This window comes from Drosophila simulans, chromosome X (genome assembly GCF_016746395.2).
Source record: "Drosophila simulans strain w501 chromosome X, Prin_Dsim_3.1, whole genome shotgun sequence".
NCBI lineage: Eukaryota > Metazoa > Arthropoda > Insecta > Diptera > Drosophilidae > Drosophila > Drosophila simulans.
This window is the reverse complement of record NC_052525.2, coordinates 14163595-14190153: the sequence shown is the minus strand read 5'-3', so window position 1 is coordinate 14190153 and position 26559 is coordinate 14163595. Positions and strand designations below refer to the sequence as shown.

The window sequence follows — 26559 nt, the reverse complement described above, 5'->3', positions numbered from 1 at the left end:
GACCCTCCCCTCACGACTTGGGCTTAAGTAAATATTTGGCCTACGTGCCCATTACGTGATTTTCCGATAGTCTCCCATCGATAAAGACGACGACGACGTCGACGACTACGGTGTCGAAGTCGGGGAAGATGAGAATGCTGATGGTGCTGATGATGATTGGTGATGGTGATGGGGATGGTGATGGCGATGGGAAGGTGCACTTGAGATGGGATGCAATGTGCAGTGCTGCATCGCTTTGGTCGGCGCTACTTGAGTGGTAAGATGCAGAACGGAAACCTCTGGGCGGCATGCCTCGATGCCAACGAACTGGGGATCCTAACTCCCAGAAACGCAAGATCTGTGTAATTCTTCCGCTGAAATTTGTTCGCCTTCGGTTCGTTTGGTTTCAAAATGCCGTGCACCATTGGCTGGATCGATGGGAACTAAATGGTTTTAGGGCATTTGGATATGTAATAGTACAGATATGTAGTGCTATTCCTTCTATGTACTTGTTTATAATCTAGAAATATAGCTTTAATTTACTTTCAAAATTGGTCATTTGAAAGCTTAAAATAGTAAAACCTTGCATTATTATTAACCTTTTTATAGTTAAATATAGTTACTTAAAAACTGGTAAACAATAACGTTTGTCCATTAGAAAAGAAAACAGCAAATTGTATGTAAATTATCATTACAATTCCCTTTCACAATTGCTTCCTCAATTTTTCCACTCTGCACATCGTAATTTTCTAATTGGTTGATTTAATGTTTCCAGTGAACGAAAATGCCTATTTAATATTCTGTCAGGAACAGAGGTCCTCGCAGTGCAGTGGAAACTGCAAATCATTTTTTTTTTGGAAAAGCGGTGGCGGAGATAATAATAATAATAATATTATTATGGCTACATACATATGCATGCCACGTTTTTTGTTCATTAACTTGAGTCTGGGGCGTCGGGGAAATGGGGAAAGGGGGCAGAGTCAAGGACTCCAGCGAACAAGGAAGGATGCTTCTGTGTCTGTCCTGCCATGTCCTGTTCTTCTGAACCGAAACATCGCTTATATAGAAAACTTTATGCTTCGTTAAAAATGATGTACAAATCAAATGCCAGAAGCAATTTCCCAGCAACAATTACAGCCAAAACACCAGCAGCCAGAGAAGCTCCGGCAAACCACAACAATGTGGGGCCAAGAAGATGCACAGCAAGAAATATAAACAATATTTATTGATTTTATAATAGTGAAAAGATAGACTGCTAATTTGACTAAAAAAGTGTTTTTCTTTGTCGTTGGCTTTTCAATTGAAACTGAAAACTCTATTTAGATGCAGTGATAAACAAATGTGCTTTTGGTATAAGACTTTCATAAATTAAATACATTTTGCTCAGTGTAGCAGTCAATCCTGGGTCTAAGGGATGTGTGTGTGGCGGCGGACAGGCCAAAAGCTTGCAAAAATAAATAAATCATTTAAATGAAAAAAAAAGAAAAAAGAAAATGGAAACGAAATACGAACGCTGGAAAAGAGGTGGGTGTTTGGCCACCCGAAAGGCTCATTAGAAATACATAGAAGCAACCGCAACAACAGGAAAACCAGAAATAACAAATATTCCAGCAAACATTTTTGAGGCAGTAAGCCGAGCCATTTTGGAAAATTAATTGAAAACGAATTTCCATTGTGGCACTGCGTTAACTGCGGTCGGTGTATGAAAGTTAAGCAGCAAACTATATTTTATAGACCTAATATAAATGAATATTAAATATTGAAGGGTCTGAAAACTAAACATAAACACTAACAGTAAGTATCTTAACAACATCGTATTGAATTGCATATATTAACTAAAAGCCTTGTTATTTTTATACATTTCACCTTTCATTTTCTCACTTTAGTGCGCTGCTGATGAGGAAAAATGTTTAAAGTTACCGGAAAATATCGCGATCGTGGGACAAATTTGGCCAGGCGTACGCGCCAGTGCCACGCCCCAAATGAAAGGCGTTGACCATCATCATGACCATCAGTGGCCTCATCTGGAGCAACTCAGTCAGAGCTCTATAATGATCGTAATGATCAGGTGCTGACCATTTGCATTTTGCTTGGCCAAGTGCGAGGCGGCGTCATAATTACACGTTTCGCACTTTTCGGTGCACAGCGAGAAACTTAGGCATCATATTGATATAGTATTAATATCATAATTAATTAAAATAATCCAGATAAATATTACTAAGAAAGCCCACATTTTTAGATATTATTTGAACCAAGTTTCTCTGATTTTTTAATGTTTATGTATCATCATATAATATTGATCTATTTCATTTGACTACGAATTTTTCTGAGTGCATGGATCTCAAGCTGCAGTTGCGGTTCAAATTTCTGGCTGCCAGAGCTCCGGGCGTAGTGAAATCGACCGAAAGTTTTCCGCAATAGGGGAAAAGCCAGCCATATTTCGCTGTGGTTTTCTAGCCAAGGAATCAAATGAAATTTAAATTCCATTAAGGCCAAGCCTTCGGAATTAGCGAAATGGACCCAAATCAAAAAGGGGCAAAAGGAAAACGAGCAGCAGGTCAAAGAGAAGAAAAAAAAGAAGGGCGGAGTCTTGAGTAAGGGACACACACATGTGCGGCTTGGCATAAATATTTACAAACAATGACGACGGAAAGCCAAAAGTGGCGGCAGAAACAAATCCGTTATAAATAAAACATAACGAAAAACGATTTTTTAGCTCCGAATCCACTTGAAACGCAAACCCAAATTCAGACCCGAATTAAAGCCTGGCATTCCGTCCCCGTGAGCCGAAGAAATAGGAGCCCCAAAGAGACGACGAACGAGAAATATGTCAAAAACAATAAATCAAAACCAGAAAGGAAGTGCACACACAGAAATAAAGGGTAACATTATTGTCTACCCTTTGAAATCGCACCAATTTGTTGGTAACTTTAGCTTTAAGCCATGAAGAATCAGTAAATCTACATTCACTAATGACATCCTTGTTAAATGATAGTTTGTCAATAGTTTGGCTATCTTATAATGCACTCTTCAACTTCAATGAAGTCGTGCAGATTTGCTCAGTGTCTTCGGGAGAGGGTGAAACCCCAGAGCATTCGAACGGAAGCCGTGTCTCGGGAACCGGTGAAGATTTCTACCGGCACGTTCCCTTTTCTTACAATTCGCTGCCTGGGGCATGCCACTGGGCAAGCTCCGAGCATTAAGAATCGTTTTTTTTTTCAGGAGGAAGAGCCCACGAAATGAAGAAAGAAGCGCTTGAGCAGGCGTCGCAGTGTCTTCTCCATCTGAAGTTGACTCTTATTCCCACATGCACTTATGTGCGTATGTATAAGTATGTACATATGTATGTATATCTCCTCCGTCTGCGATTAGCATTTGTGAATGAGTGGTTTTTTGAAACGGAATCATGACAGCGGAAGTTTTGAGATCGGGGTCTTTGTTGTGAGGAAGGTGCGACCTGAAATCGAGTAAGGTAGGTTTATTTTCCATAAGGTTTCGTGTGCAAAATATTTAAAAGGGAAAGTAGGTATCAATTTAAGTATTTCAATATATAAATAGTAATCTTATAATCAAAAAACATATCTTTGAAGGATAATTATACGTCTGCTGAGAAATAATTGTATCAATAGAATGTTAATTACGAAGAAGAAGTATATTTATGGTAAATAAGAACATTAAATTATTTAAATGATAGATAAAGCTGCTTTCCTAGATTGAGAGTTCATAGATCTCATATTTCTGACATATTTATTGAGTCCCTTATCAACACAGTGAGAATCGACAGCAACATGATGCCAGTCTCGCTGAGAGAGCCAGCAACAAATGTTGCAGACTGCTCCCAGGAACACGACCAGCATCCAGCAACATTGGATCTTGGAATAATCGAAGTTTATAACGGTTACAATTGTTTTTGTTTAAGAATAAGCTAGAAATGCATTGCACATTAAAAATAAACTAATAGAATATAAGAAGATAATATTTTTGAATAAGAGTTAAAGAGAAAAGAAAGAGAGTAATTTCCAGAATTTCCAGCATCATTTTGTGACATTCAGTCTGCATCAATGTTGCGGCAGCAATAATGTTGCCAAGCAGCATCACCAAATGTTGCCCTCTCTCCGGCAAACCAAAAGCAAAGCAAAGCAAACGCAAACAGTTTCGACCGAGCGTTTGCCAGGTGAACAGCATTGAGCGGCGCAAGCGAGCGATTACAAAGCGATTCCGAGGCGTTTTCGAGGCGGTACGAAATCGAATTCAACCGAAGTGCGCGTCGGGCCTTCGTTGTTGTTGTTTTTTTTTTCAGTTACACTCTGTTGTTTGAGAGTGCGAGAGTGAGCGAAATAGAGAACGAGAGTGGGAGTGGTGCGACAAGGAAGGAGCACCAGCCTCCTTTGAATATTCAGTGCGCCAGGACGAGAGAATCGAAACGAAACGAATCGGAACCAAACGAGAGGAAACGAGACTTTTGCAGGACCTTTTTGGGGGCAATTGGCGCGAGGACGTCGCCGCGGCGAACAGAAACACGCTGGCCGTTGACCGAGTGGCAACGCAGCCCGGAGAATCGGCTTTGGGATTGAAGAATTGCCCAACTTTTTCAGTAGAATCTAGAGTATCGTATCGAATTATCGTATCGCACCGAATCGGATAGACTGAAGCCAAACTGAGACTGAGAATTGGCAGCTGTTGCATGCTGTTGCGGCAGACTCAGTGACGCCGCGAGTGACGTCGCCGTGTCTTGTTTTTGTTGCTTGTTTGTTTGGTGACCCCGACGCGAATCGATCCTCGCGAGTGTGTGACCGAGACAGCAATATATACACATTATCCTCTGATAAACAATTGAAGAAACAGTGCAAGAGATAAAGAGTACGAGGTATTTTGCATTCGAGCCAATGTACGTAAAAGCCGCAAACGATCCCCCATAAGCTTCGAATATTTCCAATTCATAATTAAAGATTAAATTCAATTAAAATGAAAACAGGAAGGGATTTTACAAATTTTTCCAACATCATACGAGCCTAATCATATTTTTGGATAGTTCAACTTGTTATTAAAAAAAGTCAAGTTCCTTTACTTTTTGTCCGACTTGCTTTTAAGACTTATATAAAGTGAAAATGTTGGTTTATATAAACGTGTATTGTTAAAATTTGTTGAATAACTCAACGGTGTTTAAGAGTTTAATACTGATAGCACGTAAAAGGAAAGTGCTCAAGGAAAAAGAAATTAAGTGTTGTAATGTACAAAATTTTAAGGAATTTTTGTTTGCTCGGAGTCATAAACTAAATTTAATATGCTTTAATTTTATATTTAGTGGAATTCGTACAATAGAGTTATGAATTATAAGTTCTTGGCATTAAAAAAGATTATCCGTTAGGTGTCCTTTGATTAAAAGTAGGGAATGTGAGAAGCTTATAGGGCAAGGATAGTCGCCATCAGCGTCGACTATATAGTTTTCCACTTTCCGATTCAGGGTCAGAGCGACAGGGACAAGGATGGGCCTGCTCCTGCCCGTTATCCTGGCACTGGCCATCGGATCCTCGGCCGCCGGCATATCCTCCAACGATCCCTGCTACTTCGAGGGCAAGCCGCGCAAGTGCCTGCCCAGCTTTGTGAATGCCGCCTATGGGAATCCCGTCCAGGCATCCAGCGTTTGTGGCGCCCAACAGCCGGAGCGGTACTGCGAACTGTTGCGCGACGGGAATGCCGGCGAGTGTCGTTCATGCGAACAGCAGCGGTACGGTCCGGCGGCATTAACCGATCTAAATAATCCCAGTAATGTGACCTGCTGGCGATCGGGTGCCGTGAATGTGCCCCACGACCCGGACAGTGCGCCGCCGGATAATGTGACCCTAACCTTGTCGCTGGGCAAGAAGTACGAGCTGACCTATATATCGCTGTCATTTTGTCCCCGCTCGCCGCGTCCCGATTCGCTGGCCATATTCAAGAGCTCGGATTTTGGACAGACCTGGCAACCCTTCCAGTTCTATAGCTCACAGTGTCAAAAGTTCTATGGACGACCGGATCGCGCCAAGATCTCCAAGTTTAATGAGCAGGAGGCCAGATGCATCAATTCGCAACATGATACGGGCGGCGCTGCCCAGCGATTTGCCTTCAATACCCTGGAGGGTCGTCCGTCGGCCAATGATCTGGACTCCTCGCTGGTCCTGCAGGATTGGGTGACGGCCACGGATATAAGAGTGGTATTCCATCGCCTTGAATTGCCACCACAATTGCTGAAGGTGAAAAATGCGAATGCCTTTAGCGATGAGATGGGCGGCAGTCGCGAGGAGGATGAGGATGATGATGCGGATCTGGAACTGGACGGCGAGCAGGATGAGTACGACTACAATCTGCAGGACAACGACAGTGCCGATGCTGGGTACGATGAGTACGAGGAGCCCAAGAAGCATTTGGAACTCGATGACGATCACCTGCATTTGGACTATGCCAGTGATGGTGAATCGGTTGTTAAGAGGCAGGGCAAGCACAAGGGCAGCGCCTATGAGAAGCACTACCAGAGCAAACTGGCGGCCACCACGCCCCCACAACAGCCGCCCAAGGGGACGCCACCTAGCAAGGCCACGCCCCCCAGCACAGCTGCCCCCTCTGCCGCCGCCTCCGCGGTGACCTTGCCCATTTCGCAGCATTACGCCGTATCGGATTTCGCCGTCGGCGGACGATGCAAGTGCAATGGTCACGCCTCCGAGTGTGTGGCCACCGTCAGTTCGGGATCAGGAACGGCCCTATCGGATCAGGACGATGGCCAGGACGAGGACACGCCCTCCGCCCCCTCGCTGGCCAACCACTTTGGTCGCAGCACCCAGATGAGCGCCAAACTGACCATGACCTGCGCCTGCAAGCACAACACCGCCGGACCGGAATGCGAACGCTGCAAACCCTTTTACTTCGACAGACCCTGGGGCAGGGCCACCGACAACGATGCCAACGAGTGCAAAAGTGAGTACTTATCCAAATAGATATTATAACTATATTCATAAGAATCTCACTGAATCCCAGCGGATTCTACAGAAGTGAATATTAGACTTATCTTACTCCCAACATATATCTCATTTTAATGGGCAGGGGAAAATGTAGAAATGTGAGATAGTGTTATCTGAAACTTGTACTTTTCAATAGTTCAAGAAGTATATATATAACATATTTAAATGCAACACATTTTGAATAGCAAATTTATGGGGATCTCGACTATGCCGATGATAAAGCATGAATTGATTGAGTAGCACATATACTTTCATTGAAACCGAATTGTGGAACTGCCTCAGTGCCATTGATATTGATCTTTGGAGCTGCCCTTGGTCAAGAGCAGAGGTCTTTTCATGGTCACTCACACTGGTCTCGGAATTGGACATTGGTGCGATTGAGTGCATTTGCAGGAGGAGATGGAGCATGCGGTGGAGGAGGATGGCTGGAAAGTTGGGGACGGCGATTCGAGTGGCGTTTTCAATTGCGAGCATTGTGTGATTGCGATTGTGCTTGTGCCAGTGCCCTATGCTCATCCTTTCATCATCACTCCAGTTTCGCATTGCACTTGAGTACTTTAGCCTTGCACTGGCAATCGCCATCGATGCCATCGCCTCCACAGCTCCCACCAATTGCCATCCACATTCTTCTCCTTTTGCATTTTTGGTGTTTTATTCGATTTTATTTTACTTGGAATGTCGGCACGATTGTCCACACATATGTATGTACATACCACTCAGTTGGCACTGGGAATGTGACCCAAACATATCGGGATTTCTATCTGCTTTGGCCAGCGCCCATCGACCATCATCGTCATCATTATCCCATGCGATGTTCCCCATTCGGTATTAGCACTACTTTCAGATCGCCTTACCTTTACTGCCACGCCCAACTAGACGCCTCCTTGGAGGGCCATAAATTACTAGCGATTAACTTTTCCGTGGACCATTGACGTCCACGTTGTTGTCCTCATCCAGAATTAATCAAAAGCCAACCAAGTTGGGGGAGTGGACCAGCCCAAAAGTGGGTGGTGCAAAGTTGATGGAGAGCGGGGTCGAAGGTCAGCTTAAAGACTCAACGGAACGTCGGTCGGCACTAATTTATGGCTTATGGCAAAAAGAAAGAAAAAAGGAAAATCCCATGACAATTGCCGCTGGAAATGGCCAACGAGTTGAAGCGGAAAGGATTAGCTTGAAGAAGGAAAATAAAGGGAATTACTAGGTATTAGTTATTTGCTAGCTACTAACTAGGAGTGGGCTATTTTCTATCATTTAGCAGAAACCCCTACTACTCAGAATGTAAACAATTGAGAGTTTCATATATTTAAATTAGATTCGAGTGCTTGGTACTCTAGTCTGGGGATTCCCAACTAATGTCGGTAAATCTCCATGAACAAAGCGCCCCAGATCCCGGCCAGAAAATTTCCCTAAACTCTTTAACCCATGGCCAACGGCCCTTAATCGACCTTGAAGCTTACTAAGCTGAATAAGCCGAAAGTTGTCCGTCTACTTTTCCGTGCTCTTCCATCAGCGTTTGCAACCACCGCGAAGCATTTTTGGCTGGATGGAATACGGGATGGGATGGGATGGGGCTGTGATGGTAGCCAAAAAATTAATTTTCTATGGCTTAAATTTGAATTAGTCTCCGCCGGAATCCCGAGTCCGGACTTCATTACAAATGCAACGAAATAAACAGCGCGGGGGCACAAGGACAAGGATTGCTGGAAAGATGGAGCGCTCGGAAAGTGATAAAAAATATTTATGTCTGGGCGAAATTCCAGCCGCCGGCTGTCCTTGTTCCTATTCTGTCCCATTTACCCACCCAGCCCATCTGTCTAGCGCCCCACTCCACAATCTCCTCCAGCTGACCACTTGGCTACTGGAGAATCAGTCGGCTCCAAATATCCACAAAGATTTACGAACACAGCGAATATCGCGCGGCAAACAATATGCATAACAAGAAAAAAAGATTTGCTTGCGACACCGAAAACGTTATACTACTCACTTTATATTTAAGAGAGTTTTAAATATTTCAAAAATTAAGCACAAATAAATGAATAAAACTAACATTATAAATGAAATGTGTGCTTTGCGGGCGGCATATCATATTTCGCTGAAAATTTGTTGTTTATAATTATAGGGTAATCTTGAATTACCCTCCTCTTGAGGAAACTAAGTCGTGCGACAAAATATGGTATCCAGCGGATAGAGTAAACATTGAACAAGGAAATGGAAGTACAAACACAAACATTTTTCTACCTGCTGCCGTGTGGCAGCTTATCTCGCGCTTCCCCGTTCCCCACTTCCACTTCCACTCCACTTTGCCCAAAATGCTTTATTCCGATTTGCTTTATTCGTTGGCGATTTGTCTCGATTCCGTTTGCCCAAAAATTGCTACCAATTCCATTCCATGGTTAACCCGCAGTGGTCGCAGTGCACAGTGGCTGGAAACTGATTTTTTGCAGCTTAAATTTAAATATTTATAATATTGTAAGAGATTTCAAACTCACTCAAATTTTGCTAGAACAGCTTTCAAAACTTTGTACACGATAAAGGAATAATATTGAACTTTTTATAGGCATTCTACATGTTCAAATCCTTCTTTATTTCATTTAATTATTTTGTGTCTTTCATTTTAATTAATTTAATTTTTTCTGCATTTAATGGCAACCTGTGGCCCACTGTGGCTTAAAGCGCCTCATTGGCTCGCCGCTCGCGGGTCTCTGGGGTCGAGTGAAGCGCATCTAATGCGAGACATCTGTTAATTTTTTGGCAGGCTGCAATCGATGCCATGGAGAACCAGGAAGCCAAGGGGCATCCGATTCGGCTGTGTCCCCTGACCTTAGCATTTTTGACTGGACTGGACCGGACCCGCTCCACCCTCATCGAGATGAGAGATGCTGCATTGTTTATTACATTTATTTGTGTGTGATTTTCATATGTTTACTATTCGCCCTCAGGGGTGAGTGTATGAGTGTGAGTGTGTCCTGAATGGCGAAGTGAGGGTGTTGTTCATGTTTTTCCCTTTTCCGAGGGCTGTTCGGTGTGTTCGGGGCGCGACTAATTCGCTGCGTTTACATTTGCAAATTCCGCCTGGTAATCCCGGCAGCTGTGCGCATTTAACGTGTCCGGGGGGGAAGAGGTGTAAACGGAGCCACGAGCTCACTCGGAATCCCTGGCACCCACAACTGACTTGCAACAAATTGCCCCAGCTTAAGTTGCAAAGGCACTAATGCACTTCGAAAAAATACTAGCTAGCAGTCAATCACGCTAATGTACTATGCTTCTTATGTATTAACTAGTATTTGTATGCATAAACTAAAAGACCGTGTAACCATTTCTTGCAGTGCAGAAGAAACAGTTGTAGCGAACAGTAGCAGCAATAGTAAGAGTTACCTAGCGGTTGGCAGTTAAGTTGTTGCACATACATATGCAGCACGCAGCAGCATCCTGCATTCTGGGTTATTCTGGCCGAGGCGTTTGGCAAACCGAAAGCAAAATGCAACATTTTATTGCATAACCGCAACACTGCGGCTCTGTGCCACACCCCCCCTCATATCTGCCTCTTCAGGGGGCAGAGTGGGCGTGGCGTGTCAATGTGATAAAATGCTGGCAGCTTCCATTTCGCTTGCTGCGATTGCTTTGTTTTTTGCCTACCGTATTTCTTTTTTTATGGTTGGGCGGATGCCTTAAAGTGTGTGGCAGCCAGAAAAAAAAAAATAAAAGTTAGCTATTTAAAAGGAGTCGTGCAAAAAATTAAAAAAAAAAAAAAAACAGAACATGGAAGTGCATAATGAGTGTCCTTTGTGTAGTGGCAAAACTCGGCGACTGTACTTAATTTGCATGCGAGGGGTCGGGTTATGTGGATGTGATTTGCACTGCTGAATGGCTGGAATTTAAGAAATTCGCTCTGGGAATCCTAATAAGGCTGAATTACATCCTTTGTTTGCCATGTGGAAATGCTTTTGAGTGTTCATTTTATTTGGGGAATAAAAAACTATGTGCTCGGTGGAGCGCACCAAAAAGGACTCGTCTAATGGAGACGGAGAGCATGTTGAAAGGACACTCGTGCAAATTGAACGCACAAAAGACGAGCGATTTTAAAGGATATGCAATATAATTGAAAGCAACTATACTTTTTGCTAAAAAAAAGGGGCATTTTCCATTCAGATCAGTGTCATCTGCGGATAGTTCTTTTTATTTCGATAATCATTTTGTATGAAGGTAACAGGAAAGTACTTCTGAACTAGCGGGTATTGAGATTGAGATTGAGTTTACTGGGGAGCAGCATGCTGTACTCTGGCTTATCCTCGGGGAATTGCCGCAGATCCTTGCAGTTCCACCACCTCATTCCATTTGCCCAACTGTCCAACCATTTCCGGACTAATGGCTTCGCCAGCACTCTAATTCCTTTTCGCCCAGTGCCAGTGTTTGATTCATCACTTTTACTTCTATTTAATTGCTCCCCCGAGCGCGTTTCTCTCCGGGATTGCCGCTGAAAAAGCCAGCACTTATATTGCATTCTACTTGTATTGTTTTGGCGAAACATCCATTGCGTATTGCCCTTGCCATTAGACCTTCGACCTTCGCCCTTAACCGAGCCAACAACGATAAGTTGATGACTTTTTGGCATTTTGGCTGGCAACTTGAAACCTTTCAACTACACCAAACTGTGAGCCACCAGCCACCTCCGCTTGCCCCATCATTCTCAGCCACTCGATTTTCCCCCTGGATGCCATCAACGCCACATTCCTTCGTTGTCGTTGCCGTCGTCTTGTTCTTCTTCTTCTTCCACTGATGCTGCCGCTGTTTGTTGCATATTTTCTGTTTCTGACTTTTTCTCAAGCAATTACTTTTTAATTTGCGCAAGCATTTGGCGCCGACAAAAAAAAAACAATGCAGCGTGTCGGTAGTTGCCACGCCCCCTTAAAAGCCGCCTCCTACTGCAGCTACAAACACACGCACACAAATATATAAACAAAGCTACTTGTCTTACGTTAAACTTTCGGCGCATTCATTTTGTCGAAAAATGGGGCTTCACCACTGAGAAAAACAGGGATCTGTGGAATATTACTAAACCTACTTATTCTAAGAAATAGTGCAACATTTAGAAACGATTAGAATAGTTCTTAAAACTAATTATGCCCAGGCAAACTGACAATACGAATGGCACGCATTCTATTCTCTTCAAATCGTACTGGTTTTGTATCTTTTACTATAAAATTCCCAAAGCAACCAAATGCAGATTGAGCTTTAATGGCGATGGTTATATAGAACAAGTTTCCAAAGTACACTATCATCCGATCTATGGCCAACCAAAAGCAGATAACTTTAAAATGGCAAATGGTTATTTCTGGATTCTGGAATCTAGAATCTAGATTTGATTTGCCTCAGTGTGAACGCCTTATGGCCAACTCACTGGCTTTTATTTTATTTTTGTGGTTTTTTGGACAGCAAGCGGCTTAAGTTAGCGCTATAAACCCACCGCCCACGCGATTCGTTCTTCGTTCTTGGGTTTTCCATGTGGAGGTGTGGAATTATACAAAAATTGGTAGTGGATGTGATTGACCGCATCAAGTCGTGTTTTTATGACTCTTTTGGCCAGAAGCAGCAGCTGTTGCAGCTGTTTTGTCTGCTTTGGCTGCTTTTTGTGGTTAAGAGACCGAAATACCTATCCTATCGACCATCATCATCCGCCGCTCTGGGCCACAACCGAGCACTTCAAAGAGCTTTTTGGGTCTGTCGTCATCGCTCCAATTAGTTTTCGTTATAAAATTTAAATTGTAATTTATGATATCAAACAAACTGGCCAAAATGCTTCGCTGCCGTGTTGCCTTTGACGATGTTGCTGATGTATCTGACCGCAGGAATGGCAGAAAACGATGAAATACTCTTTGGACGTACTAGTTGTTAATTTATTGCCCGATTGAAGTAGCATTTCGTCTATTTGCATATGCAGACAGTGGTTGCTAGGCGACTTTTCCGCTTAGGAAGGAGTCACACCAAATGCAATCAATCAAATGGATTTGGAATTAAGCGATTTTGAATCAAATCAATATTGGATTTGTAAATCAGTGAAAAAGAAAATGTGTAATGATTAATACAATGGAATTGATTAAATTCATTAAATTCACCCTGAGATTTCCAAGCAAGCTGTGTACCTCTGGTTTTCCCCCAACCATCCACTTATTTGCTGCTGTTGCCAACGACAGAAGCATATTTCAATTAATTTGTGCGCTTTTCACTCCGAAAATAGAGAAATTTACTTGGGTTTTTTGTTTTGGCTGTATGTGCTGCTGCTGCTTTGTTTTCCTTTGCCATTTCCCCTTAGTTTTGTTTGCTTTCATATTGTTTACCCTGTGCTGCTGGGTTTTGGTCCTTCCAGAATCGTGGTCCAAAAACCCCAAAAACGGCCAAGAAGTAGTATACATATATATGTATGTACACTTATTTTCCTTGTTTTCCCGCATTGTTTTCACTGTGCTTTGCTTTTGTTTTCACTTTTCCGAGGTTTTCCCACTGGCAACATGGTAAAGCGACAAGATAAACTGCATTTCGTTGCCACAGAGTTGGAGAATTCAATTTTTGAAGATAATTCCGTTGTGCACTTATTGAATGCAGCACTCTCGAGATACTCACGCTTAAATGGGTTAGTAATAATGCTACAAATTACAGCGAATGATTCACACGCATGGGTACTTTAAAAATCATTCCACAACTCTAATTACACTATGACCCTGGGCCACAAACACGACTTCTATGTTTTTTTTTTACTGCCCTCAAGTTCATTGAGTTTGCAGTGCAGTTGAAGTTGCAAGTTCACATTTGTGCACTGCCATTCATTATTATTCACTAATTATTCGAGAGCTCTACTATTCACATCTTCAGCTTCTTTTGCTTTGAATTCCTCGTGTGTCAATTCTTTTCATTTGCATTGAACTGTGCAAATTGAATTTTCCAACGTGTCTACTTCTCACCCACACAACCAGATGCACTTAAAGAAAAAATAATGCAACTTAATTAAATGTATAAAAATTATAAAAAATTCCTGATTCACATTAACTTCTACATATATAAATAAATGATTACTTTGCACTACTTTGCACTAAATAAAACCTATTTCCCATTCTCTATCCGCATGTGTTAAACTCACTCATTTAGACATATCTACACTAAACCCCCCCACTCTTTTTGTTCGAAAAACAGAAAAAGTATCTTTTCTGTTTGTGCATTTCAAACTGCGCTATCTTTGCCGGGAATCCTCTTTTATTTATGTCATGTATCCTATAGATACATGCCTCTATTTCACCATTCCACCGCAACATTTTTTTCTCTAAGCCCCGTCCGTGTTTAGCTGCAAATTGCAATTAGTGTTGACTTATGCTGCTATGTTGCCTCTGCTTTGCCAACGCTTTTCCGACGCTTTTCCCCCATTTTCTTGTGGCATTTGCGGGTTTGTTTCGGCTGCAGCCGCTCAATATCTCAGTTGCTCACTTGCTCAATTGACTCAATGAAAATGCAATTTCTCGGCCTGCACTCCCTTCGACCTTCCTGTTCTTCTTCTTCTGATTCTGCGGCTTTGTGCAGCATTCGGAAAACTCTAGGAAAATACTGATACTACTGCCCGCCCAATTCTGCCCACCTGTGGCCTGCTCACCTGTGAAAAGCCGCCGTCCGGCGGTATTTTAATTGCCAAATGCTTTGTTTTACGCCGCACCCGATCCAAAAACAACACGAACAACGTTAAAACAACCAACAAACAACTGCGATTACATACACTTAGCGAAATGGGGAAATGGGGGATACACTCAGCTTATTTCTGGGAAATTTATAGAATTTCAAGCATGGAAATAAATAGTATAAATAAGCTAAGGTTGTGAAATAATTTCTATGATATATTATATATATTTAACGTTCAATAGGCACTGCCTATTTTTTTTCTCCGTGTGCCAAAAGGAACCAAACAGAAATAATGTTTGGTTAGTTAGTTGTCGGTTTTATTTCCCAGAAGCCGCCATTGCAGCCACACAGAACTTAATTTAAAAGCAATTTTCATAGCAATCTAAATGAATTCGGGGGAGAAATGGGCAACGGATGAGGGGGATTCCAGAATGGTGGGGGGTTGACAAATCGAATGGCGTTGTCGCAGGCTCGTTTACAACTTCTCCAACCCCCCTCCACGAAAAACACCAGAAAATCTGCCCGGCTCACCACCTCGTTAGCTACCTTGAAAATTCACATAAATTAAAGGCACGGAAAAACTATTAAAGCATTTTGTCGTGCCATGTGTGTGTGTGTGTGAGTGTGAGTGTGGCCCCTTTGAGAGTGTGTGTTAATGGAGAAAATTATATGGTGCCGAGTGTAAGATGGGTTTTGTGGCTTCAGAAGGGGATATAATAGTTGGGGGGCAGCTATTACAGGCCAAAAATTTGTACCCAACATTCAAATGCCCCACTTTGAAATGTCGCAAGCTAGAGTGAATCGTGAGTTGAATAGGAATGTGATTAGATTGAAGTGAATAGTGTGAAATATTAATTTGATTTTAAATTAAATACTTAATGAGATGCTTTTCGAATCAAAGTACTGGAATAAAAAGGGTTTGATATGTGCTGATATACTTGAAAATCAAACATTCAATTGAAGGAAAATATTCACTTGCCACAAACCTCGTAAAGTTTCAACCAACCGAATCCAGTGGGAAAGTACAAGTGCGGAAACTGAGAAAAACGCATAAATATATGCTGGCTTGTTAGTGGAAAACTGGCATGGTCGTAGCACCTCTAGACCCATAATTCGATCGGGTGTGAGGCAAACCCATCGGGGAGTCCCAACACACGCACCTAAATTAATTTCAAAGCATTCGGATGGTTTTTTTTACCAGATGGGAATTGGGAATGGAATGGCGTGGAGTGAGCTCTTAATAAGTTGCAGCGATTTGTTGCCTGTCTGTCGAGGCTTCACTGCATTCAAGTGTTAATTACTTGCCATTTGAATTCGTTTTCCAGTTCAGATCATACATTTTCCACATTGCACAATGTAATGTTGCCTTTTTCGGATGCTTTTTGAATTTGTTTCCCTTTAGAATCCCAGCTTGTGTAACCTTGCTGGATTTCGCGTGTAATGGAAGACCAATTTTGGTATTTGCACGTGGGCCGCTAGCTAAAGCAGGCTCATTCAAAAGCGCAGAGGCGGTGGGGCAGTGGGCTGATTGTATTAAAGAGGGGTCTTGGTAAAAGGCAGTTAAAACTGTGGCACGTAGTCGTTAGCGTTGAAAAGCGCGAAAGCGTAGCATTGACTGCCAAATGAAAAGCCAGGCAAATAAAAGCCATCCCAAAGAGCAGGGGCGTAGAAAAGTGTATTGGGGGGGATGGACACAAGGGGCATAAAAGGGGACGCGCAGTCCAGAGATTCGATTACACTGACCATAGCTGGTGCTGGTGGTGGGGTAGGGGGAGGTGCTCTGCCACGGGCGGGTGGCGGTGACAAACCGCAGAATCATGCGGCCTTCGGTTAGTTTGAATCCCTTTTGCCTGCAAAAGCATTTCAGATTCCATTTCTTTGCCCCTCGCTGTGTTCACAGTGCATTCTGGTGTATTTTTTTTGTTTTCTCCATTTCCGTACTCTCTGGGGCCTTTTGCTTTGACTTCTGGGTCCTCGGGATAAAAGGGGGGGCTTGTGGATCGTCCAGGGGCGTCGGTGGTGCCTCGGACTGGGGTGGTTAGTTGAGTGCGTCTCGTTGCACTTCATTGAGCCGTGCAAGTGTTAAAAGTGTAGCAAATTGCGTGGTTTTTATGCATCGAAGATGCATGAATGGCGTGGGGACTCCAAAGGGGCAAGCCTGCATGTGTGTGGCTGTATCTACACAGATTCTATATACATACACACATCGGTGGGTGTGCGCTTTCATACAGACTCCAATTTAATGAGGAATGCATCCGACGATCCATTGGAATTACTTTGCGGTTGAGCTCCACTTAGATTTGTGGATGCCTGATTGCATGTTCCCATTTCATCGAGTTTTTCATGGTCAGTATTGTAGTGATATATTATACCTATGGAACGTTTGTGTGGTTCTCGCTTTATGAATTTGTCGTATTTGTTTTCAAACTCTCAATTTTATGATAACAAGAATATTCATTTCACGCAATTCATGTTAGCTTTTGTGAAGTTTACCCTTTGCATGTAAATATCTCTCGCATCGATGATAAATCATAATTAGGTCCAAGGAAATTAAAACACAGACTGCCAAACTTTAAGCTCTTCAGCTGAGGATAATTTAAATTTTCCCATTCGATTGCCCATTCCATTTCACATGGCCAGACTATCCCGGCAACGGCATATTAATATTGAATTATTTGTCATTGCCCAGCGGCAGCTCAAACAATGGAAAATTAATTGACGACTTCATTAACTTTCAAATGAATATGCTAACAAGCGAGGAACAACAACGCCAGCATATCGATAGGACAGCAGAGAAAAAAGTTATACAAACGGGGAAAATAAAAGAAAATTTCAGGCCAATTTAATTTTAAACTGTCGCTAATAACTTTCGACCCAACAGTTGCCAGTGGGCGATAAACTAATGAAGGCTTAAATGATGTATTGTTGTGGCACCAGGGCCCTAATGAGGTGGTAAGCCCACCGAGCGTTGCAATAAAATGCAGGCTAATTAAAAAAAAAAAAGGAAAAACCCCCCGTCTGCACACACAAAAGTGCTCAACATTTTACATGAAATGTGTAAAAGTCGAGTGCTGCAAAGTTGTTGGCGAATGAGTTTACCCTGTAGCCAATAAATACCATCGATTGCATAACTATTCATTCCTATTTGATTTGAATAATAACTTCATTGTATACTTCATTCAAAATATACTGAACTTAATTTCATTAAGTTTGTAATATTAATGCATTTGATATGCAACCAATAGACACAATGTAATGTCCAAAATTATAGGGTACTCTTGGAAAATTGGCAAAAACGTTTGGAAACAGCTTAACAAAGTGATTTAGTTTTCACTCCAGTCCCTGTGGTTCATTACGCATTATTTATGGCCGTAAAAGGCAGCCGAACAAAAAGAAAATTTACCCACACACGCAAACATTTTTGGATGGGAAAAGCCACCACCCACTTTAACAAATATAAACGCACTCAGACAAAAAACAATAAAATGCGCTAATAAAATCTCACATATTTTTGACTTCATTAAAATGTTGCATGTATAATTTGTTGTTCATGTGCCACAAACACACAAGCATAAAGTTATTATTAGCATAACTAAAATGGTGAAGAGGTGATAGTTTAAAAACATTTCATTCAAATGAAAACATTCAGAATGCATTCTGGATGCGGCGAGTAGGCAATTTATATCGTTAATTGTCAACATTTTCAACACAAAATTTCGAAACGGAGAGGAGGAAATCAAAAAGCCACAATGCCAAAAACGTGACTAGGAATAAATTTTCGTAATTACATTTTTTTTTTTGGCAGTTGGTAAAAATATTTAATTGGGAAAAAATGCATAGCATCATTCCAAGCTGATTGAACCAATATAATTAGGCAATAAAATTGAGAGACATTCGCATATTAATAGGGAATAATATAATAATAATAATATCTCTCCCTATTCATAATACTTTTTTGTACAATGGGCGGAATTTGTTCATTTTTGGGTGCCATTGTTTGGCTCGATGGCATTAAAGTCGTTAAACAATCGCAAATACTCGAATACTCACTCTGGCACTCGTGCATTCGAATGCCTATTCATTTTCATTTCGATGCCGCTGCCACAAAAAGCCGCACAATTAACAAGAATCGTCGGCTGCTGCTGATTGGATGGAATCGGATGGATCGGGCTATATATATGTATATTTATATATCATATATTCGAATAATCGAAATCGGGGGTGGAATCGAAAGCAGGAGTAAGGAAATTTATACGCGATAATTAAATCGAATGCATTTTTAAGCTGCGCACGAATGATTTTGATTGATTTCGTTGCACTTAAGTGCCTGCATTTTTCAACGGCGCACATGGCGTATGAGTGATTTTTTACGATTTAACCCATTAAGCGAGCGAAACATTCTAACGAACGATTCCCTCAACTTTCGCTTAATATCGCCCATTAATCACCTGACTCCTGTGTGTGTGTGATTTTTTTTTTCCAAACTAAGGGAACAATTGATACGCCGTGTTAACTTTCATTGGCCATTTAACACGCGTGTGAAAACGGAGGAATCAAATGGATTTTACGGTTTTTTAAAAGCTGGTTGATGCGGTTTCATCCAAATCCAACTCAATTAATTACTATCAAATTGTATTAGTGCAGGAAAACCAAAAACAGTCGTTTCGCAAAGTGATAAACCACTGGTTAAATCTAATTACTAGCATGTGGAGATGGTTTTTACAATTTTAAAGCTTTAAGAATAGCATGATACCGATGGGCAATCCTGACCCGATTCCGTTTAGTTTCCCCAATCAGATAGCTTATTGAATCGCGGAACTCAATATCGCCCTTCTCAAATTCATATTGGCAATTGATGCATAAATTCGTTTACATTTCCCACTCATTGGACACACCGGATGATGATGATGATGATGGTTCTGGGTTTGCGTTCCTTGGGGTGAAATGACATCAATAGCCATTCTTTCATTACAGTTCGGTTTTAATTTCCTCAACACCTCGCACTGCCTTTCCCATTTCTCTCTTCACTTTTTTTTCCTTTTGCTTTGAAAACAAAGCCAAATGAAATTGCGGTTGGCAGCGGCAACAAAAACATCAAAACGAACCAAGAAAATCATCAACAGCACGGGCAGGGCATTTCCATCTGGATCGCCTCTTGGCCGGAAATGAATAAATTATTTTTTAAAATTAAATATTTGAAATGACAAACTTGGCACAAAAAAAAGCGAATTATGCGGCCAAGCAGCGCTACAAAAAAAAACATAATAAATATAAAAAAAAAGAAAAATTGAAAAGTAAGATGGAGAATCTGGCCGCCGGCGGATGTGGCGGCCGTTAAAACACTCGCGATGAACTGTCGGAAACATGATTTCATTTCTCGAGTAGAACCGTCCAAGACCCAGACTCAATATTAATTTTATGCAAAGTGTGGACTATTCAAATGATGATTGTCCACCACCACGACCACCAACCAGCACCACCGACCTCCCTCGCCGAAATCAGCCGACTGGACATAATGCGCCGTGGGTCAAAACGTTGAGGAAGTGCCTCGGTAGTGTGTTGTTTGCAGGAGGATGGATGCTGACAAGCTGTCTAGGCCTTGAAAACGAGGCAGCATTGGTTGCCCAAAGGGCAATCGTAACTGAAACAGCAGCCATCATGTCGAGACTTTGGCCACTGGGCAAACCAGCAGCAGCAGCAACAGCAACATTGCAACACACAGCAGCAACATCAAACTCAACAGCGGGGAGTAGCCAGAAGAAGAAAACCATCTGAAGAGGATCTCCGATGGAGGTAGAGGATTCTGGTGGGGAATCGAGGGAAAGGAATGGAAAGGACGGCTCGACTCGAGTGACAAGTACGTGCAAATGATACTACAACGTACGATGTACTTGACTTTGCTGCGGCATGTAGCTGCTGTTGCTGTTGCTGCTGCTGTCGCGACTGCTGCAGTTGCTGCTGCTGCTGCTTTGCGTTGTATTTATTACACTTTTAATGACAGCGACATCGGCTGAGCCGCAGACTCAACTTGACTCAGCTCAGCTCGACGAAACTCCAGGGGCGGTACAAGCTGCTACTAATCTGTGACATCTATTACTCCGCTCCTGAACAGAGCGAGATGGGTGTATAGAAAAAAAGTGGGTGTATCTGTGTGCACAGTGAAACCCAAGTGGCGGTACTGATGGATAATTAGATCACAAATTACGAGCATGTAGGATTGAAAGGGGAAAATGTCTGTGCGTGCCGCCCATTTCATCAATGGTTTTTGCATTGCAGCATATCGATAAACAAGATAAACTGTCTGAAGGCAATTAAAGAAATAAACTACTACTATTGATTTCCGCAAAAATAATAAACATAATGCAATTGCCTACTGGTTCATAATTGTATGAAATTTGTCTTAAATAAATTAATAAGATAAAAAAAGCTATGATAAAAGAGCAATATGCGCAAATTAAGGAGCGAAAAGATGGTGTTAAATTTCTGGCCGTGCAGACATGAAAGCTATGTTTACCTTTGGCTGCGTTTTTGGGGCAAACATCTAGGGGATGGGGCATGTTTGACAGGGGCGCGGCAGAGGCAGGATCCAAAGGCCAAGGCAATGCCTGTTGTTGGGGCACGCGCGTTGTTGTTCTTATTTGCCTTGCCTGCGCATTTCCGGCTGAAGCTGCGACTCTGAGGTCGAAAGTCGAGTCGAGTCGAGTCGAGAGTCGAGTGTCTCCTGGCTGAAACTCCCTACTTACATATATATGTATATATACCTTTTGATTCTTATTTTTTTGTTCTCCGTTCCGTTCTGTTTCGGTCGTTTTGCCGTTGTATCGGCATGCGGAGATACCCACAATCAGAGGAATAAGAAATAAGAAGAATGGCAACTGCCACAGGAGGGGCACATTTTTATGCGCTTTAATGAAAATCCTCTTATGCTCGTTGCGAATAGCGAATAGAGTTGTGCCATCTCCTTCCCTTTTTGGGGGCAGTCACGAGCTGACAAGACGCGATTGTTATTGCAACGTGATTTGTGAAAGCAAATCGGCTTAAAATAGGTATAAAAACCAAGCTGTCTCATCTCATTGAATTTGCCTTTTTTTTGTCACAGTGAGCGGAAGTGAAGGGATCACATCCGTGATTGGAAACAGTCGAAGAGGTTATGTAATCTATTTACTTCAAAGAGTAAACAAACGGAATTCATAATGTTTCTAAGCCAACTTCTGTAGCATAGTAGATTGTGGCACAGGGAAAAGGCTGAAGTTGCACTTGCAACTTAAACAAAGTCACTGTTTGCATCCACTTTACCACTTGGCATCTCTGGCGAGGCAATGGGCCGCAACAAAAGCAGAAGCAACAGCAGCAGCAACAGCAGCAGAGTCACAACAACGATGTCAGGCTGCTTTGTGCCAAGTTTTGTTTAAAGTTTACTTTGGTTTTAGCAACGCCGCCGACGACGACGATGACGATGGCAACGTCAAGCCTCAGTCCCATTTACATCCACAACCGCAGCAGACGGAGCATCGCAGCAGCATCAATGCCGCAGCAGCAGCAGCATCAGCAGCAACAAACAAACTGCAGAGTCTCTGCTGCTGACGTTGCAACAACGTCGCAACGGTGACGTTGTCTATTTACCTTTGAGTTAGTTAAACCCGATGCTGCCTCTGCGTGTATATTTTACTAATTTAGATTAACCTGCAGCAAAAAAAAAAGGGGAGAAAATAAAAAATACATGCAAAGAAGATGAGGAGGAAAAAGAAAATTCTATCGCATTGCACACATGAGCACGTACATGGCAGGGTTCCAACCATCCAACCATCCGACCAACCAACCGAAACCAAACCCAGCCGAACTTGGGCCGGCCTGGCAATTTAAGATTATGAACCACACGCAGACAACAGCAGTCTGGCGACAGAGGCGGCACAAAAAGGGGGAACAGAGACAAGGGGCAGATGCAGGGGAAGGGAGAAAAAACAGTCGAAAAGAAAGGAAAGCTGGGGAGCCGGCCTAAAGGCAAGTCTAGGCCTTGGCATATGCTCCACTCTTTGGCTGGCGCATGGCCAAGCCCCGTGTCCAACCTCCACTTCGCCGCCGAGTTGCAGGCTGCAGGTGCTGCCTGCAACTTAATTTTGATGCCCTTTCCAGGGATTAGAGTCCATCAGCTGGGCTGAGAAGTGCTGACTGCTCGAAAAGATGTCAAAACACGTGAAGATCTGTTATTCAGAGTAAGGAAATTTCAAACTCAAGCGATTAATTAATGTTAGTATCTTATTGAAATGCACTTCTGAAAAGATATAGTAAATATATCCCTAAATCTATATATCAATTAAATAAGTGAGAATAATTAGATTACTCGCTGGGCTACCTCGAAAACTTAATAGCATCACACTTCGCTTCCCCCAAATCTTGAAGGGTAGTCGAGTGTTGCGGTATCGGTCTCTAATCCTCCGTACTTATTTTATTTCCCTATTCTCGCTCCGGTCTCTTCTGCCGACTGGGAGGTCTGGACTGGGTATGGGTATGGGTCTGGGAGTTGACTTGCTCCCGATTGCTTTGCCAGCAAATTGTAATTGTGGGAATTAGCAGTCCGGGCCAGTCTTCCCATCCCATCCCAAACATCCGACCACGCCCCCTTTTGGGTGGCACGCCCTCGTACCTTGTGCTGTTGCTTTTGCTGTCGAGTGAGCAACTTCATTGCATATTGTAATTGAAAAGTTTAATCAAATTATAAGCTAACATTTCTCGTAATTGCAATTGAGTTGCGCATTTTGCTACAGCAACACCCACCGCTACGTGCCTCAACCAAATTGAAGTGGTGCGGATGTTGCAACGGTTGGTGCTGGTGGTGCTATCGGTGGTGCCAAGTGTGCTGGTGGTCAAATGAATATGCATGAGCCGCACATTTCGATGGCATTTTGATGCTGATGCAGATTGATGGGGCTAGCGACTTGAGCCGGTTACTCGGCGAAACGATTCAGCCTTATCGATAAGGCGGTCTGCTGGGCGGAATCATAGACAAGTTGTAATTTAATTATAATATCGTAGATAAGCCACGAGGTTAGGATTTTGCAAGGAGGCTCTTAGAAAGGCTTTTAAGCAGTTAAGGCCTCTTGCAACCAGTTGATCGTAGTTTTAAGCTATAGAATTTTTGAATTATGAAGCGGGTTCAAAATTTCTCTGTGTGCTCTCCGTTGTGAAACGATCTGTGGTTCCGAAGACATAAATATGCCCATCTTCACGGTGGCTTCAAACTTCAGCCCCACATATGTGGCATTTATGCATGATGGCTTGCAGGACTGAGAGCTAAACGAGGCAAGTCGCCAAACTGACAGGCAACTGAAAGTGAGATTGCAATGACATTTGTTCTGCTCCTACATGGCAGGGTGCTCCTCCATTTTACGTAAGTTTCCTGCTTGACTTCTGCACCGAACCCCCCTCCGAATGCTAACCACCGGATCCAGCAAGCTACGATCTGCCAACTCCCACCTGAAACCACCATCATCATCATCATTCTCATTCTCATCCGCATCCGCATCCCATCGTTCGTCGCAGTTCGTCAGTTGTGTTATGAAACATTAAACACTTTGCATGCTGTTGCTAAAGTTTTGGTTGTCAGCTTGGCTTGATTCAGGGGGAATTAACCGGAATAAAGGGGGTTTTCAGTTCAGTTTTCACATCTTTGCACTGTTAACGCTGGCAGAGATCACGTCAATCCACTAGAGTTATGTTATCACCTTTGAAAATAGTGGATAAAGAGTATGCTTTAAGGTCACATAACATTATGAATGTATTATTTATAATATACTTGTACAATAATTTGAGATCTTTAAGAAATCAGTGTTAGAAGTATGCTAACTTCATGTTCTATATAGCTTTTTCTCGCAGTGTGCATAATTATAACATATAGCCTTAGTAGAACATTTTGTGGAGAGGCAGAGGAACACGCACACGAAATGTTTGCCGACATCTAAGATTGGCAAACGTAGCCAGCGGGTTACACAGCAGCTTTTAGCAATGGGTAGATCGGGAGGTGGGGCGGTGTGCGGCAGGTGGGGCTGTGGGGGCGTGGCCGGGGTCAGGGGTCAGGTGGTGGCAAAACTGGCAAACGTTGTTGATTGTTATCTATGTAGCGAGCTGGCTGTGTTGTCCCCCGCTTTTGTTTCAACGCCCAAGCAGCGACAACGAGAACAGCTTCCAACTGCCGGTGGAGTTAGTCAGCGGCTCATAAACACACTTGACTGGTGGCCATGTCGCACAGTGGGACATCGTTTGCAATAATTAAAGATACCTGTCGTGCACAGTGCATTATTGATTGGAATTTAACGTGTTACGTGGAATGGTTCCTATATATATTAGGATACTTTATTGGCTTGATACCGATTCACTTGCTACTATGTTATTGCTTCTTGAAAAATTGAGCAACTTTCTAGCTACAGTTTTTGCTATTTGCTAACTTAGTTTGTTCTCGACTGCGCCTTTTTTCCTTTTCTCTTTAAATCATCCTAATAGTTCTTTATCGATTTCTTGATCAAGACGATGGATATTTGCTGCCAATTGTCTCCCATTGCCACCCAGGCTGTTTATACGCCCCTCCACTCCATCCCCACTGCCCTCGATTTGCCTCCTTATCTGCAGCGCACTGTATCTGTGCCGCAAATCACAGTCTGTGGGGCGAACGCGTCGTATACGTGTTATACCTACGATAGATACACAATGGGGGCCACATTTATAGCATTATGAATGCTGGTCATCGTTGCCATTGACAGCTTAACATCTAAATTTCTCATATTTTCACTGCAATTTATAATCCATATATGATTAATGTTTTAAATGGTATAACATACTTTTAAGTTTGTACTTAAAGACGTTCTACCCTAAATGATTATTTGCAAATCGGTGCTATAATCACCACCGCTGCTGTGCGACTGCCTCTGTGCCTATGAAATGATTGTGGGAAAGGGGATTTTAGATGGGGATGGGGTGAGAATGGGGTACCAGACTTGGCCCGAGGAGGGCGATGATGGCGGAGATAGAGAAGGGGATGCTCTGGCCCATGGACCTGGCTCGCTTCCAAGTTGTGGCCATCGGTGGCATCGTCATCATCTCATCTCATCTGCCGTCTGCTCGGTGTGCGCGCCTTTTGGAGTTAATTGCGTTTTGCTCAATTTAATATTGAATTTAATTGGGGGCGCATTTTTGCTAGGTAAGACACGCATTCCGTCTCGCTCGGCAGTCAGGATGGGATGGGATGGGATGGGTTCGGTTGGGTTGGTTTGGTGTGGGCTTAGGATGGTATATATGTATGTACGAGTGCAGGAGATAGGGCCACCCAAGACACATTAAAAGCTCTTAGGGCAAATGAGCAAATTAAATTTGATATGCGACATTGGCAGACAGAAACGGGACACTGCCACGCCCAGTCCTTAGGGCGTAATCCCATAAAATTAATGCGTTTAATTGAAAGTGTTAAGCATTCTTGCCGTTGGCCAATGCCAGAGCATCAATGGAGCATTTGTTTAATTGCGGCGACGCTTTCCTGGAAAAACTTTTCCCAACAGCAACAGAGATACCTCCCCCCCTCCCACGCAAACGGAAAAGCCCACTCATTTTGAAAACCCGCGAGAGAGAAAGTGAAAAGTGTTGGCAACAATTGGCAAACTAATTGACAAATTGACGCAGCAAAGTAGGCAACGCCTGTGGGTGAGCGGGTGATTTGGGTGGGCAAATGGTTGATTATAGGTGGGTGGCTGGTTCGTGGATGGGGGCTGAGGAGGCGCCAGGAGGCGGAGGTGGCAATCAGTGGCTCCTCAAAATGTAGAGATGAAAGCCGAACAACAGGCGGCGTGGCAAGGCACCGACGTTCTCGACGCATTTGCAACTCGTTCGCCATGTTGCATGCCGCAAAATCATCAACACGTTAATTGAATTGTTGACTGAC

General features: G+C 42.9%; 1 protein-coding gene across 1 annotated transcript in view; it reads left to right on the top strand.

Moving 5' to 3' along the window:
- Positions 1 to 4097: 4097 nt before the first annotated feature.
- Positions 4098 to 26559, top strand: part of LOC6725954 (netrin-B) — a 62336-nt gene continuing 39874 nt past the window's right edge. Inside the window, exons 1-2 of the mRNA XM_016172585.2 lie at positions 4098 to 4867; positions 5444 to 6930. Coding sequence (XP_016039306.1) covers positions 4866 to 4867; positions 5444 to 6930 — 1489 coding nt within the window. The 5' untranslated portion in view covers positions 4098 to 4865. The remainder of the gene's footprint in view (positions 4868 to 5443; positions 6931 to 26559) is intronic.